This window comes from Equus asinus, chromosome 5 (genome assembly GCF_041296235.1).
Source record: "Equus asinus isolate D_3611 breed Donkey chromosome 5, EquAss-T2T_v2, whole genome shotgun sequence".
Lineage (NCBI taxonomy): Eukaryota > Metazoa > Chordata > Mammalia > Perissodactyla > Equidae > Equus > Equus asinus.
Window position 1 is genome coordinate 106,497,518 of NC_091794.1, and position 16,795 is coordinate 106,514,312.

The 16,795-nt window shown below is 46.4% G+C and overlaps 1 protein-coding gene across 1 annotated transcript; it reads right to left on the minus strand.

Moving 5' to 3' along the window:
* Positions 1-2,409: 2,409 nt before the first annotated feature.
* Positions 2,410-8,838, minus strand: RBP7 (retinol binding protein 7). Its single transcript, XM_070511151.1, has 3 exons — positions 8,664-8,838; positions 2,794-2,972; positions 2,410-2,677 (listed from the first exon to the last, which is right to left on the minus strand). The coding sequence occupies exons 1-3, from the start codon at positions 8,689-8,691 to the stop codon at positions 2,546-2,548; spliced, it is 339 nt and encodes a 112-aa protein (XP_070367252.1). The 5' UTR covers positions 8,692-8,838; the 3' UTR covers positions 2,410-2,545.
* Positions 8,839-16,795: the final 7,957 nt, after the last annotated feature.

A 16,795-nucleotide genomic window follows, 5' to 3' on the forward strand; every position in this document is an offset into this window, starting at 1 on the left:
CCAGGCCATCTACACTTCTGACTGACCAGCTATAAATTGGGGGTTCCCATGACTCCCTCCTCAGGTTCAATGATTTCCTAGAATGGCTCACAAAACTCAAGAATGCTTTTTACTTACCTGCCCTCTCCAGGACGCTACCCTCCCAGCACTTCAATGTGTTCACCAACCAGGAAGCTTTCTGAATCCTATCATTTAGGGGTTTTTATGGAGGTTCATTACATAGGCATGATTGATGAAAGCATTGGTTGTTGGTGATTACTCAGTCTCCAGCCTCTCTCCTCTCCCCAGAGGTAGGAGGCCAGGTTGAAATTTCCAACCGTCTAATCATGCCTTGATCATCTGTCTAGAGATCAGCCCCCATCCTGAAGCTATCTGGGGGCCCCCCAGTCACAAGTCATCTCATTAACATACGGAAGACGCTCAGTACTCTGGAGATTTCAAGGGTTTTAGGAACCGAGAACAAAGACCAGCTATTTGTTTTTTATGATAAGAATCGTTCCATGAGTCTTCTTACAGCAAGCATCCTTCCACACTGCGGGAGCAGAGTTCCTAGATGTGCCGAAGCACGATGTATGCAATTTGAATATTACTTCTTACAGCCAACTAATCTGCATCCTCAAACATATTTGTATTTTCTTTGCACTTCCATATTACATTTTTGTGATGGCAAGTTTCTTACTTTGTTTTTATTGTAAGGAAAGTGTGTCAATCTAGAATCAAAACTTCTTTAATGCCTTTGTAATCAAAGACCACCCAGACCCAGCCTTAAAAGCGCTCTACTTTTGTCTTCATGGACCTCAGCTAGATTTCATATGTATATCGAGGCAAAAAAGGCATAGAGTTGAAAGCACACATTCTTGTGATTTGAAGCCTTAGATTTGAAGCTCCTCACTGTTGTTAGTGCCTTCAATTCGGAACCAGCTCCTGATGACTCTGTGTACAACACAGCAGAATGCTGCCTGGTCTTTTTGTGCCACCCTCACCTTCTCGTGCTGTATCAGAAAATGCTTCACTGCTATTCATAGGGTTTTCAAGGCCAGTTTTTCCAAAGTGGGTGTCCAGGGCCTTCTTCCTAGTCTGTCTTAGTCTGTAAGCTCTGCTGAAACCTGTCCACCATGGGTGACGCTGCTGGTATTTGAAATACTGGTAGCATAGCTTTCAGCATCACAGCAACACACAGCCACCAAAGTATGACAACCGAGGGACAGTGGTGTTGATCCCTAACAGGGACCAGGACCTGGGCCACAGTGGTGAGAGCACCAGATCTTAACCACTAGACCACCAGCTTGTTTCCGTGGCCTCGGGGCATTTCTACATCTCAATGTCTTCATTTGTAAATGGAAAAACTGTGTCCCTTTCACAGGACTGTCCTGACGACTTGGGGAGATCGTGCACTCAAAGGATTTAGCACAGTAATTGGGCACAGAGCCATCACTCAAAGAATGAAGGCCATCATACTCTATACGGCAGGAAAGAATTCAATTTCAAAAGCCGTGAGTAAGCCTTGAAGTACAATTTTATACCTTCTAAGTTATATTTAGAAATTATTGACTAGGCTGAGCTATAACTTGCATGTTCATGAAGTGCTGTTGGCACAGGAAATTGATACACACTTTTTCGTTTTTTTTCTTTTTTTTTTTTAGTTTTAGCCCTGAGCTAACTGCTGCCAATCCTCCTCTTTTTGCTGAGGAAGGCTGGCCCTGAGCTAACATCCATGCCCATCTTCCTCTGCTTTGTACGTGGGATGCCTACCACAGCATGGCTTGCCAGGCGGTGCCATGTCTGTACCTGGGATCTGAACCGGCGAACCCCGGGCTGCCAAACCGGAACGTGCGCACTTAACCACTGTGCCGCTGGGCCGGCTCCTACACACCCTTTTGAAAGTGAGCGAGGTAACAAAGTAGCAAGAGGCAGTGAGTGTGTGTCTCTGAGTACAGCGATCCCTCTGTGAATTCTTCCTAAGGGAATAAATCCATGGGTGCAAAATGCTCTATGCACGTGAATTTAAGCAATAGCAGAAAACACCCTGAAACAATACTCCTGGACGCTTTTTTTTTTTTAAGATTTTATTTTTTCCTTTTTCTTCCCAAAGCCCCCTGGTACATAATTGTGGGTCCTTCTAGTTGTGGCATGTGAGATGGCACCTCAGCATGGCTTGATGAGCTGTGCCATGTCTGCACCCAGGATCCAAACCGGCGAAACCCTGGCCACCCAAGTGGAGCTCACGAACTTAACCACTCAGCTACGGGTCAGCCCCTTCTGGACACTTTTCAGAAAATGTCTTACCAAATGAGAGTCCATCAACCTGATGGAATATTATGTAGCCAGTTTGCTACCTTATTATACATATTCAATTAATACATGATGAATTCAACATGAAAATCATTTAGAAACCTGCAACATGTTTTTATATTAAATGAAAAGGCAGAATACTCTGACAGAGACTAGAAGGTAACAAGCTCAATTAAAAACCGTCGGGTTGAAATGGTAGGAATACTGGTCATGGTTTCCTGTTCAACATTTTCTTTAACATTGTCTCATGTCATCAAAAATAAGAACCACATGTGGTGAGAACCAGGTGGAGTTGGTCCCCTTCAATCCAATGGGTCCAACCTCTGTTCTTCTTTTCCCCCTTCTGGACACAGGTGAGACTGTCATTGTCCCAGGTGACCAAGCTCTGCATGAGAGAGGGGGCAATGTCGGTTTGCTCCGGCAGGATCCTCCGCTATTACTAAGCAGAATGCAAGTTAACCTTGCACAACGAGGAGCCTATGTTCTGACTTTCATTTTTACCCTGCATTTTCTGTTATCCAGGCCTTTGTTGTCTTCATCAAATTCTTCTCCAACTGTAAATTTAACAAGGTAGTTCTTTAAGCTGCCGGACGTGTGGATGGTAAAAGAATCCCCATTTTGCTCGATCACTTTCTGTGGCTTCAGCAAGTTGGCTATCTTGCGAGTGGCAAAGTCAATGCCTTAAAAATAATTTTAAAAAAGAAAAGATATCTTGACATTCACCTAAGATGCAGAAGCTAAGGTCCTCAAAATTATTACATTTGATTGCTAATGTTTCTTTTACAACTTCAGTGTCGTTTGCTGTCAAAATGGGATCTATAGAAAAAGCCCTTCTGGCAAATCTCCCTCCGGAGGCTGATGGCAAAGCCTGAGCGGCTTTTAGGGGAGATTCATTAGGCCGGATGTGCCCTAGGTAATCGATTTGAAGCTGAGCATGGCAGAAGCAGTTCTGGGAATCCCACCTCAGAGGCTGACAAGAGGACAGGAAGCCAAGGAGACAGGGGTCAGGCCCCCAACTCGGCCTCGATCACAGCAACTCTGCCTGTGTCTGCTTCATGTGTCTGCACTTCGAAGTAAGGCAGCATCTGAGCAGTCTCTGAACAATAATGAAAAAACCCTCAAGAACCACTGCAATCACGCATATACTACTATCATTTAGAAATCTTGAATAAGCTTTAAAAAAGAGTCAGGGCCAGCCCCATGGCCTAGTGGTTAGGTTCGGCATGCTCCGCATCAGTGGCCTGGGTTTGGTTCCCGGGCACAGGCCTATACCACTCATTTGTGGCCATGCTGTGGTGGCGGCCCACATACAAAATAGAGGAAGACTGGCAGAGAAGTTAGCTCAAGGCAAATATTCCTCAACAAAAAATAGAAAATAAAAAAGAGTCACAAATGGAAACATGGAATGCTGAGAAGATTAGGATTTTGGTATAGACTGTGGATTTGAAGCCCAGTTGCCATTTAGTAGCTTTGCGCACATTATGTAGCTAGAGGTAAGGGTTGCTATTTTAAATAAGATAGCCAGGTGACATTTCAGCCAGTTGCTGAAGGAGACGAAGAAGCGAGCCATGCAGATTTCGGGGGAAAGAGTATAAGGCAGAGGTCACAGGGAGTCCAAGGACTCCAAGGAAGGCTGTGCCGGACGGTTTCAGGAACCACATGGAGTCTGGGGTGACTGGAGCAGAATGAGGATGAGTGAGGGAGGAGAGGAGATAGAGATGAGACACCATAGAGGGTACCATAGGGCCAACCGGCTTGAACTCAGAGAAGGATGGAGTCAGATGGGAGCCACTGGAATATTTAGAGCAGGGGACATAATCTAATTGGCAGGCAGCCAGAACGAACGTTGGCTTGTCACCCTGGACATCTCTATGAGCCCCAGGGCATGGTTGTCCCATTTAGGGATTGTCCTATTATGTAAAATAACGTCCCAGGAATCTTCATTTCAGGGACTTACTTGCCTCATTGCAGGTAGTTTGGGCCCAGAGTTGACCTCTGTTTTAATTTGCTTGCCTAACACATTCGTTTTTATCTGACAAGAACCGCCACTTGGGGCTGGCTGTGTTTCTCAGAGCCAGTGCCTCACACCTCCGTTTCCAGTCTAGAAAACTTAGCCAAGGCCTGAGCAGGGCACCTCAGCAACTCGTTAGCCCCATCCATTCCTAAGCTCAACAGCAATATAAATGTCCTTATCTTAAGAAAAGGTTTTTTTGACATAGACCCCAAGTTTTTAGCTTGAGAAGCAAATGACACAGTCTTTACTGGTTTTCAGCAATGTTTAAGCATTGAGGCTAAACCCTTAAAATATTTATCCTATTAGAATATGGCCAAGCCAGATTTAAAATAGTTATTGCTGACTTTCCATAAACACGATTCTGAAAGTGGAACAAAAACAAAACCACATAAGAAACCAAGTGTTAGATGATCATTTTACATCAGTTATGCTTTTAAAATCTGTGAGGTGGTTTCTCGCTAGTAAATTTACCATTGGTACTACCCTGTCATAACACCATCACTTAGATTTTTGGTTGCAGGGCTGGCCTTTTTAAAGATCAAAAGTGAAATTAGCTTAAGTTCTGGTCAGTTTCTGCCAAATACATGGTCTAAATGGCTTCAGTGTTCCTAAGGTTTTCATCCAGGTCAAACCATTGCTTTTCCAGACCATTAGATTTTTAAGTAGGAAATAAGACCTTCATGCAGGAGAAGGAGACACTCCAACTGGTGTGCACACTATTCATCACAAGTGTGTGAACATACACCCTTAGGGCAGGAGCTCAAAGAGGCCAGCACAGACACACACTTTTCTAAACTTCGGTTGTTCACGTTAACCCTTGATCCCAAAGCCAGTGCTAAGCGTGAGGCGATGTGTGTCTTGGAGCCAAGAGAAACAGGTTTCAACCCCAGTTTCTGCGCCGACGCTGGGCAGGTTGGGACCACCGCCACCTTCTCACGTTTGTAATGGGATTAAAGGGGATGACCCGGACCAGATGGTCAACACCTGCAGCCACTGGCACCGGCCTCCTCTCTGCCTACAGCTTTGCACCCTGGGTCTTCCCGGGCTCCTGCGGTGTCCACCAGGAACTCCCAAGTCCCAGACCAGCTCCTCTAGACATTAAAACCCAAGCATACTCTCTTCTTTTTCCAAAGGACACGCTGCCTTTCTTCTCCTGGCGGTTTGGCAGGAGCTGGGAGAGAGCCATATCAGAGCCCTGTTGGGGAGCTGCAAGATGAGTTCTAGTCAAAAAGGAATAATTTTCCCCCCTCAAAAAAGATGCTGGCTGGGGCGCATCACGAGATGTGTGGCTGGGTGTTCTCTGATGACTTCTTTGAATCTTATCACTGCTGACAGGCATTTACCTCACTTCTACTTTTAAAAAAGAGGCCATCACTTATTTTTTTTCCTAGACCATACAGTTTAAAGATCTAAGTAGTGTAGTTCCCGATTTTTTAATTGAATGTATTTTCATTATATCTACAAAAAAAGCATAAAAATTTAAAATAAATTGTATATTCAAGTAAATCAGTAATATCCCAGATTGTTAGCTTAATTCTTAAGATAAAATTTAATCTTTATAGTATATGTAAATAGCCATTCTAGTGCTACAAGTATGAGTGAAGTCGTTAGTTCTTAAACGAGATCTAAGGGTTCGACAGAGTTACTGGGTCTTCAGAAAATTATTTTGAATTAAACTGACCTCCCAGAATCTGGCTAGTCTGTGTAAAAGAAGAGGACGCACAGTTAACCCTAAATTCTGAATAATTCTAAAACTCTGTGGGTCACTTATTGTTTAGGCCAATATTGTAATTTGAAAGGCAATACGCCCAATAAAGGCAAAGAATTTGCATACTACCTCCTCATTTAGATGATTCGCCCCTCAAATCCCACCATTACCTTTCTAACTTAGAAGCCCTGCTTTCTGTGCTCGTGGAACCTATATAGGTTGTCGTACTGTCCTAACTCCTTAAAATATTCAATGCCGGCAGTTTAAGTGGATGCTATTTAATACCTAGAAGTAAAGGTTTCCGCCATCTACCTTTATCCAAAGAATAGCATTTTCTCCCTACGCTTATGTCAATCAGATCCCACACTTGTATGACGTCTTCTATCATTTACTTTTTTCTCCTTCGAGTTAAATTGATTAAATGCCTAGTGTGTGCAAAGCCCTAGGGCAGAGCAGGCTACCCACCGCCCCACTGGAGTGGGAAATCCCACTCAGCAGACGCTTTCTTTCCTTCTTTCTCTAGTACCTTCCTCATGGCCCCTCACACACAGGAAGTGCCTAAATCATACTCGTTAATGGATTAAAGCTGGAGAAGACTCACGGAGCCTGTGGGACCGCAGATTTAGGGCAAGACACACTTTCTAAGAACCGTGGCACTACTTTCCTTCACTCCGGGCAAAGAAAATATTTAAATATTTTTTATTGGGGTGGGGGGGTGGTGGTAGAAAAATTGTAAATTTTGTAAATGAGCAGTCCCTGTCCTTCAGGAACTTATAACCAAGTAGGAAGGTGAAAACAGTAATCTAAACCTCCCCTCGGGAGGGAATCTGCTCTAGTCAAAGGAAAATTGAGGACAATCTTCTTGAACCTAGAAGCACTTTGATTATTCGAGTTCTGTGCCATGTGCCATGTGCAATGAGTTCTCCTATGTGCAATGTGCTGACTTTACAAAGACTCTGAACGTAAGACGTCGTATAATTCACCAAGCACTTTAAGTCAAATATTCAGCTGAGACAAATACCTCAAGCTCTGCTTTCTGCCAAAAGGGGCAGATTTCCTGGTCATATTTTCCTTTCATCTAATGAAAAAGATAAGGATTTTCTGGGTTTTATTACAGGAGCTATCTTTATTCACCTGAAATATAAACCTCTGCATTTAAAAAACACACGTTCGTTCACTGTGTGAAGTCATAAGACATGGCAAAATCAAGGAGGCTAATTCACAAAATGTGCTTATTAACCAATTCGAACAACTGAGTTTAAAAGGAGCTTAAATTTTTTTAAGGGAAATACAGGATTTATTGTAGATTTTCTACTAAAGTCTCCTTGCAATACAATTTTTTGGGGTTTTTTTTTTGTTTTAAAGACTGGCACCTGAGCTAACATCTGTTGCCAATCCTCCTTTTTTTTTTTTCTTCCTCTTCTTCCTAAAGCCCCCTAGTACATACTTGTAGATTCTAGTTGTGGGTCCCTCAGGTTGTGCTATGTGGGACACCACCTCAGCGTGGTCTGATGAACGGTGCCATGTCCGTGCCCGGGATCTGAACTGGTGAAACCCTGGGCCGCCCAAGCAGAGCGCGAGAACTTGACCACTCGGCCACAGGGGGGCCCTGGTAACTTTTTTGTATGGTAAAATATATATAACAAAATTTACCATTTTACCCATTTTTAAGCATACAAATTAGTGGCTTTAAGTACATTCACAATGTTGTGCAACCATCACCATTATCCATTTCCAGAAGTTTTTCATTATCCCAAACAGAAACTCTGTACCTCACGGGGTTCAGGGCACACTACCCCAAAATACGGCACCTTAGCGTCTGAACATTTCAAGCACAAGGAATCTGAGAAGCGGTACGTGCTGGACCTTCTGACCTTCCCCTGAAGCAGGTCATAAGACCCTCATGTGACAGGCGCCCTCCCTGTAATGGAGGGAGGGAGCTTCCTTACCTCCAAAACCAGGGGCACAGAGAGGAATCTGAAGAGCAAATCTTGCTCAGTTTCTAAATTTGCTTGTTATTCTTCAGTTCTAGAATTTCTATTTGTTTCTTTTTCAACGCTGCTAAGTTACCTTTTTTTTTTTTTTTTAAGTTTCCAACAGCCTGCCACAATGCCTGAAATTCCACTATTAGGGCCTTGTATCTTTTCTTTTTTTTCTGGGAAAGATTTGCCCTGAGCTAACATCTGTTGCCAATCTTCCTCTCTTTTTTGCTCCCCAAAGCCCCAGAACAGTTGTCTGTTTAGTTGTAAGTCCTTCTAGTTCTCCTAGTGGGACACCGCCACAGCATGGCTCCTGACAGACGAGTGGTGTGTTTCCATGACCGGGAACTGAACCCAGGCCACCGAAGCAGAGCGTGAGGAGCTTAACCACTAGGCCATCGGGACTGGCCCATGTTATTTTTTATAGATTCTGGTTCTCTGCTAAAATTAAGCTGAGCAGTATGCTTTATAGTCTATTTCTGATAATCCCAGTATCTGGACACCATGCTTCTGTGTGTTGTTTCTATTTATTCTTGCTGTTGGAGTCTTTTTATTTTTCAAAAGCTTTATTGAGATATAATTGATATACAAAGAACTGCACACATTTAATGAGTTTGGACACATGCAAACACTGGTGAAACCATCACCACAATCAAGATAACAGACATACCTGACACCTCCCAGAGTTTCCTCGTCATGGATTCTTATCTCCGTACTTGATTAACTTTGTTTACTGGACATTGTACTTGAAAAGTTATTTGTAGAAACAATTTAAGACCTTGCACGATGTTCTCTTCCTCCAAAGAGGATTTTTTAAAAACTGCTTTCAAGCACACTAGCTGTCTGGAAGCACTTTAATTCAAGTTCCGGTCTTGAGATTTTTCTAGACCACCAAGATGATTCAAAGTCAAATTAGTCTGTTCAAAAGCTGTTTACTTCCAGGTCTCCCTTTACTCCTCAGGGGTAGCTCTGCAGAGTCCTATCCCAAAGGAGGGTGTTTACAGGTTCTCTACCCCTGACTGACTCAAGACTCCAACTTTTGCCCCTTTAATCCCGTGAACCTCCCCAAATTACAGCTTAGTCTCACAAACACCCTGAAGGTAAGAGCCATCTTAAATGCTGGGCTCACCTCTCTGGATTCTTACTCTCTCCCAGACCTCAGCCTGATAATTTTTCATTATTTTGGTAGCTCTCTGATGTTCACTAAGAAGTTTTTAAAGAGTACGTATTTGGTCCAGCTTAATCTAGCTGTCTTCAGTGGGAGAGTCAGTACAATTAAATTAGTTTGCCATCACCAGAAGCAGAAGCCCTCTGAAAGGTCTGAATGCTTCTGCGTAGCTGGCATTAGAACATACATGAGTAGGGACATTAGGTTTTACACTATTTACATTCTGCCAGTTGTCTCACTAATGACTTGATTTATCAAAGAGTAGCAGTTCTTAAATATTAATTTACATCCAAATCACCAAGAATCTGGTTAAATGCAGATTCTGATTCCACAGCTCTGGAATGTGGGGTGAGGAACAAGAGTCTGCCTTCTAGGGAGCTCCTGCTGAGCCTTGGGTAACAGGACCACACACTCACCTGTTCGGAGCCCCTAATTTGCCCAGGGGAAAACGGGTTGACTCTGGAGTCTGCGTTCTTTACACATGGAAGGCAGAAGAGAATGTTGGCCCCACAAATAACAATGTGTGTCAAAGCATTTTCTTCCCAGCTTGTTGGGAACCGGCAATAGGTTTTAAGGCTGATTTCAGCTATTGTATAAAATGCTGAGAGACCCCTGGGTTTGTAATTTAGCCACTCTTCGAATATTGGATCTAGTCCAACCGCTGCATTTAACAAATGGAGAAGTTAAAGGAACTCAGAGGTTATGTGACTTTGATCCTATTACCGACCCCCCTCTCAGTTTACAAACGGAGAAACTGAGCCTCAGTGTCAGATAATGAGGAGACAGGGGCAGAGCAGCCCCAGGGGCCCCATACTCCTAGCAGCTCTGGTCCATCTGTCAAAAGTGCCCCCAATCGGTGTCATTTAGGCGAAAGCGCTTGGCACACAGTAGGTCCTCAGATGTACCAGGTCTGAACAATGAGACTAAGGGCAGGACGAACGGAAGGGAGGCAGGAAATAAATTCCCAAGACCCCCTGGGAGGCAAGGACTTGAGTCAGGCCCCCGACGCCCCCTGCTCCCCCCTGGAGCCACCGAGTTCCCTTCCCTCTGCGCCCGCCCGGCAGACCAGGCTCTGCCCTAAGCGCTCTGGGGAGCCGAGAGCACCCCAGCCGGGCAGGGCGTCCCAGGAGGGGAGGGGAGCGTGGAGCAGCCTCTAAGTGGTCTGGGTTTTTTGTCCCCCCTCAAGCCCTCAAGGGAACAGGTAGTCAGAAAACTGAAGATTTCAAACACGGCTCTCGGACTCTAGCGGGCACCAGAATCACCTGGGGTCTCGGGCGCCGGCCGCACGCGGAACTCCTGACTCGGGAAGGCCCGGTGGGGCCCGGGGATCTGCATCCCGGACAAGCTCCCAGGTGATGCTGATGCTGCCGCCCAGAGGCCGCCCTGGGAGAGCCCTGGACTCAAAGAGTCCCGGAGCCGGTAGCCCAGAGCCCGCGGTAACGGCGGCTGCGGGGCGAGGGTCGCCCCGGGCGGGGCTTCGGGCTGGGGCGCCCCCTCACCTGACCTGACCGCATGAGTCCCCGAATTCTCCCTGCGAGGTGCCGGGCGCCACCTGCGCCTCCGCCTCCTTAGAAGTCCGCAGTGGGGCAGGAGCCTTGGCCACCGGGCGGGTAGAGAGGGGACAGGGCGGGGGGAGTGGGACGGGCAGCGGGAGAGGGGGACCTGCGGAGGGACGGGGGAGACAGAAGGACGGGCAGACGGACGCGCGGGAGGCACGGAAAATGGACATGGGGACGGAGGAATGGGGAGACGGAAGGAGGATGGGACGGGAGGGTGGACGAGGGGGACAGAGGGACAGAGGGATGGGCGGGCGGGGGAGACAGAGGAGATGGAAGGACAGGGGCCGGGCAGACGCGCGGGGGGACAAGGGGTTGGGAGAGACGGAAAGATGAGGGGACAGGAGGATGGAGGTGGGGACGAGAGGACTGGCACACAGACTCAGGGTGGTAGAGCGACAGGTAGACGATGGACGAGGGGGCGGGGGTGAGGGAAGGAGCGGACGGGCAGGCGGACCCAGAGATGGAGGATAAATTGGGGGACCGGCGTACCGGAGACAGGGACGCGGGGAGACCGCCCCACAGAGGAGATGGACCGGCAGGCCAGGCGCGGCCGCCTCCGACCCCAAGACCTCGGGGCCCCTCAAGCCCTACCTAGGGCCAGCACGTAGCCCTCGAAGTTGTCGCTGCTGAGCAGGCTGCAGGTGCCGCGGAGGCCTGTGCGGGGCGGGGACGCGGGAGCGGCGCGGAGCGGGGAGCCCTCTCCCGGCCAGCTGCCCCCGCCACGAGCCTGGTTTTCGGCCGCCGCCTTGGGAAACTTTTCAGTTTGCCTTGGGGCTTCCTCCTCCTCCTCTTTAACTCCAAACCTGGGTTGAACTCAGGACCGTCCTCCGGCCACACTTTTTTCTCTCCCTACATGTTAATGACCAAGGGAGCTCCTTCAGACTCGTGGCAGTAATTACTGTGTCTGTGGCAAAAAACATACCAAAAAACCCAGCTCTAGTGGGCTCAATAGATAGGGGTTTATTTTCCTGATCAATCAAGCAGCCCTAGGAGAAGCGGTTGCTGGTGACAATTTGGCAACTCCATAACACGGAAACGGAAACGGCATCTCTGGGATTCTCTTGGCCTTTTATTGCCGCCTATTACTTCACTGCCTGGACATCCACATTCAAGGGGGGAAAGCGGGGAAAGCACCCCACCCCCAGATCCCATCTTCGGATTTCTGTTCACACTTGTTGGTCAAAACTGTGTCATGCCCCAGGCTGCCAAAGCGGAGCGTGTGAACTTAACCACTATGCAACCACGCCCCCAGGTGGCTGGGTTCTAACAGGGAGCATCCCAGGAGAGCAGGAAGATGCTGTATTGTCTTTTATGATCTAACTCAGAAGTCATATAACATCACTTCCACCAGTCACAGGCCTATCCAAATACAAAGGGAGGGAACATGGACCTCATCTCTCAATGTCACATTGTAAGAAGAGCATGTGGGATGGGACATCTTGTAATAGCCATCTTGGAAAACACAATCTGTCACAGCTGCCAATCCCTCTTTTTTTTTTTTTTTTTTTTTTTTTAAAGATTTTATTTTTTCCTTTTTCTCCCCAAAGCCCCCCGGTACATAGTTGTATATTCTTAGTTGTGGGTCCTTCTAGTTGTGGCATGTGGGACGCTGCCTCAGCGTGGTTTGATGAGCAGTATCATGTCTGCACCCAGGATTCGAACCAACGAAACACTGGGCCGCCTGCAGCGGAGCGCGCAAACCCAACCACTCGGCCACGGGGCCAGCCCCTGCCAATCCCTCTTTTGACCCTCATACTAAGCTACAACTTCTAATCTAGACTTTATCAGTAATAAAGGTGCTGTTTTGGCTCTCCATTTGTTGCTTTTTTTGTCTTATTTTGCAGTTGGTTTAGAACTTGGACAGAGAAATAGTTGGATCTCTTAAAAAATCTCTAAATCACCTTTTCAGAGCAGCTTTCTTTTTTTCATTTTATTTTATTTTTTCCTTTTTCTCCTCAAAGCGCCCCCGGGACATAGTTGTATATTCTTCGTTGTGGGTCCTTCTAGTTGGGGCATGTGGGACGCTGCCTCAGCATGGTCTGATGAGCAGTGCCATGTCCACGCCCAGGATTCGAACCAACGAAACACTGTGCCGCCTGCAGCGGAGCGCGCGAACTTAACTACTCGGCCACAGGGCCGGCCCCAAGAAGAGCCTTCTGATAGACTTCAAATGGACATTCACTCTGCATTACATCTCTGCTTGCTCCTTTCATTATTATCATAAATCATAACTATCTTTTTTTGGCTTATTTGACTACTTTTTTCGTTAAAATTTCCAGGGCAGAGACCAGGTACATCTCATTCACATCTGCAGTACCCCCAGGGCCTGGCACAGGGCCTGCACGTGCTTGCTGTGTTGAATGAATGGCTACAACCTTTTCCAAAGCAGAACTGCCATTTTCATTGAGAAGCTTGAGTGGCCTTGCCTTGCCCAGAATGAGGCTGCTGATCCTCCAAACTATGAGACATTGATTCCTCTGGTGGAATATGACAGGCTGATAGCAAATCCTAGGAGTAGATACACCTTGCCATTTAAAGGGCACAGAACTCTGATCTCTGACCAGATTTCTGGAGCATGAAACCTCTTTAAACTCCAGATAACTAAGGGAACGGGATATGGAGAAATCATGCTTACTTCCTCTCTCTAAATCTTATTGCTCTCAATGTTGGCCTGAAAATGAAAGTCACAGAAATAACTAATAATAATTTTAGCATTCGTGCTGGATGATGCGGCTTTTGGGCAGCTTGGGTCATCTATTACGGGTAGGGTTGAATTTCAGTTGAAGGGGACATAGATGGGACTTGCCCATGACATAAGGAGTAATTTTCGCCTCCACAATTCTATAATGTTTCTTCTAGACAAGGACCAAAAGTTACCTCTGGAAAGGAAAGAGGGGAGAAAGTTATTTGGCCAAATAGGAGCCCTTTCTTTCCTTCCATTTGATACTGGCAAAGTAAACCATAAAATTATAGCCAAGATGAGGTCCTAACCCTGCATATAGGTGCTGCTCCTCAGACAGGAATGGATGGGAATTGACGAGGGGCACTTGTAGGGACGACTCTTCTGTCACTTGATGGAGTCTGATACTGGTCCAGCAAGGAGTGGTGTGGATACTGGGTAAACTTCACACCCTCCACACCTCCCCTTCCTAATGCAAGGAAGCAAAGCCATCAGGGAGCTCAGTCCAGCCCCAGGGGTGAGACCTGGATACACAGGAGATCACTATACTATTATCACTGATTTTGTCCATGTTTGATATTTTCTCTAATGTTTTAAAATGTCTTTTTTGTCATATTACCCATTGGTTTGGAAAAATTTATTGGGCAGTTTAACTGAATTTGGGAAAAACTGTCTCCTGTAGTCATTAGACTTGGTAAGACACTTGAGGCAGAAATGGATCCGAATGCCAGTGCTGAAATTGACGTAGCAATTTCATTAAAGGACAGCAAGAGGAGGGTGACCCTCCCTGAGGAGGAGTCAAGCAGAGGATTTCCCTCCATGTGCCAGGCACCACTGTTAATGGGACAAAAGCCTTACCTGGGCCCTTCCAAGCTTCCTCCTTACGTGCCCTCACATCCCATCCCGCAGCTCGGCCTGTCGGGCTGCTGTCCTGGTGGGAGCCCACAGTGGCATGCCTAGTCTTCTTCACACCTCCTCTCAGGTTGTTCCTCCCACCTAAGGTTGCCAGAGTTGGCACAAAAATAAAACAGAAACAGGACTCCTTGAACTTCAGATAAACGACAAATAACTTGTAGTATAAGGAGCTCCCCCGGAATGCTCTCTGACCTGGTTTCCTGTCCTGCAGGGCCCGTGGGCGCTCATTTTTAGGAAGGCTTCAGGAGTGATTCTGGAGAGTCCCTCACTGATACTCAAAATGCAGCATCTCCCCTCACCTAACGATGGGCAACGCGGTGGCACAGGCTGTCTTGTACTAGCGTGCCCCCCTTGGCACTTCGCATAATGATAGCATTCCAAGAAATACTCCCCGGTCACACAGAAGGGAAGGGACAGGTGGCAGCTCAGACTGGTGAGAAGCCATTGTGAGTGCCAACTCTCCATCAGGTTGATAAGGTTTCAGAACGGGAAGGGCTGCAGAGATAATCACATTATTTTATAGAAAGGGGCCCTGAGAGTCAAGTGACTCCCTCGAATCAGCTGAACGACATGCCAGGCACTAGAACCCTGCCTCCCAGGCAGAAGCTTCTGCTCGGTCTCAGGCGATAGCGCTGCAGGGTCGCATTACGCTACTAGCATGGGCATCTGGGCACGTTTTCTTTCTTTTGCTGGCTAAGGGCGAACTATGGCTCTCAGCATCTCCTCCCTCCAATGGGCATTCACTGCTCTAGTTCCAAGGAACTGCCAACATTGACCAAGCTCAACTGAGACCTTCTGTGTGGTCTGGACACATCGCACATCACCATTGGACTATCATACTGCTGAAAGTTTTATTTATTTGTACTCATCTTCTTAGGGTGGGTGAAAATGTCAAGATTTGGCTAAAACGTCATTCTTTGAATGATAATATGTTGCGGAAGGAAATGACAGGTTAAGAGCACAGGCCCTGAAGAAAAACTGCTCATTCAAGACTCAGTTTTGCCATTTACACCAGTCACCTAATCATGCCAGTTTCTTTATGATATAAGGCACTCACTAGCACATGCCCAGTATTCAGTAAGTGCTCAATAAGTGTTGGTATTGTGAAATTCAAAGGGAACCACTGGTAAAGTAGGCACAGAATGCAGAGATGGACACTGTTTAGCATCCTCACTGTTGGGTGGACGCCATGTGAACGTTTGCGATCATTTGGGAACAATTATGAGAATGGCAGGGGAGTGAATGCCCCGTGGCCCCCAGAGATAAAAGTTAAAGGAGCCCATTTCATAATAGAGTGACTTCTGGGCTCCCAGAGAAGTGAATCAGAGAGGTTGGGTAAGGAAGATAGTAGCTTTCCAACTACCCTGCATGCTGACCTGGGTGGATGCTTCCTTCCACCCTAGGGTCAGATCGTCAAGATGGCAGAAAAAGGAAGAGCATCCTTTGATGCCAGGAGAGGAACCTAAATCACATCTCTGGCTCAACCTCTGCACCCTGATTACCAAGGAGAACCCACAACTCCTGTCTAAAACGTTTGCTGTTCACACTTGTCCACTGAACAAGGAAACAACAACAAATCTCTCCATGTGCTGTATGTTCAACTGAATGAAGCTGCCAGTAGAAGATGTTTCAAGTTTGTTGGCTCCACTGAAATTATACAAACAACCTAAGGGGTAAAGGAGTGCAACACATAAAAAAACACCAGCATCAAACAAACAAACAAAACACCAGCTTTACACATTTCCTAAACTCAAAATTCACATTACGAAAGCAAATTATGAAAAAGTTCTGGTAGGGGGTAAACAATGGCATATTTTCCTTTCTCAGTGGAATTCACAACAATTATTAATATTTATTCCCCTGTGAAATTCACTGTTCTAATTTCCATTAGCCAAACAGGAAGTTCTGTCCTTGAGGATACCTAAAACTATGCCATCAGGCTACGGCATCAGCAGCATCTTTGGTACTGGGACAAGAAGCCAAGTAGCTTGTTCTATGTACAAAGTTGTTAATCCATAAATAGTATAACAAAGGATCATTTCACCACAACCAGGGCTCCTGGGAGAGCTCCCACATGCTTTACTCAGTGGGTCCTGAGGTCAATGCACTCATAGCTGAGCAGGGTATGGGCATTTCTGGGTATGAAGGCACCACAGTAGAAGAGAAGTTTCTAACAACAGAACCTTTCTGCAGTTCACACAACGATTCAGATGAACTAAGTGTAGTTTTCCAGGAGAAGAAATCAATCAAATTCTGATAGCTTCATCTGCTTCTAGATTGTTATTTTTCAGTGCTGCTCCAACTCAAACTCCAAAAAGGTAAGGAGGGGAAGAATGATGCTCATCTCTCAGACCTGACATCCTAACTTTTCGTTCATTCAGCAGAGACTGAAACCTACTGGGTGCCAGGCTTTGCATCCTTCCTTATCTCTGAGAAGTTGCCCTGTTGACTTTAGTAAGAATAAGTCAAGAGCTGTAGAG

Excerpts from the sequence above, each read along its gene's own strand:
- RBP7 (XM_070511151.1), bottom strand. The coding sequence starts at position 8,691 with ATGACGAGGAAACTCTGGGAGGTGTCAG. Across the intron at positions 2,973-8,663 it reads GAAACTCTGGGAGGTGTCAG|GCATTGACTTTGCCACTCGC; the intron begins GTATGTCTGTTA and ends ATTATTTTTAAG. Across the intron at positions 2,678-2,793 it reads TGGATAACAGAAAATGCAGG|AGCTTGGTCACCTGGGACAA; the intron begins GTAAAAATGAAA and ends TCTCTCATGCAG.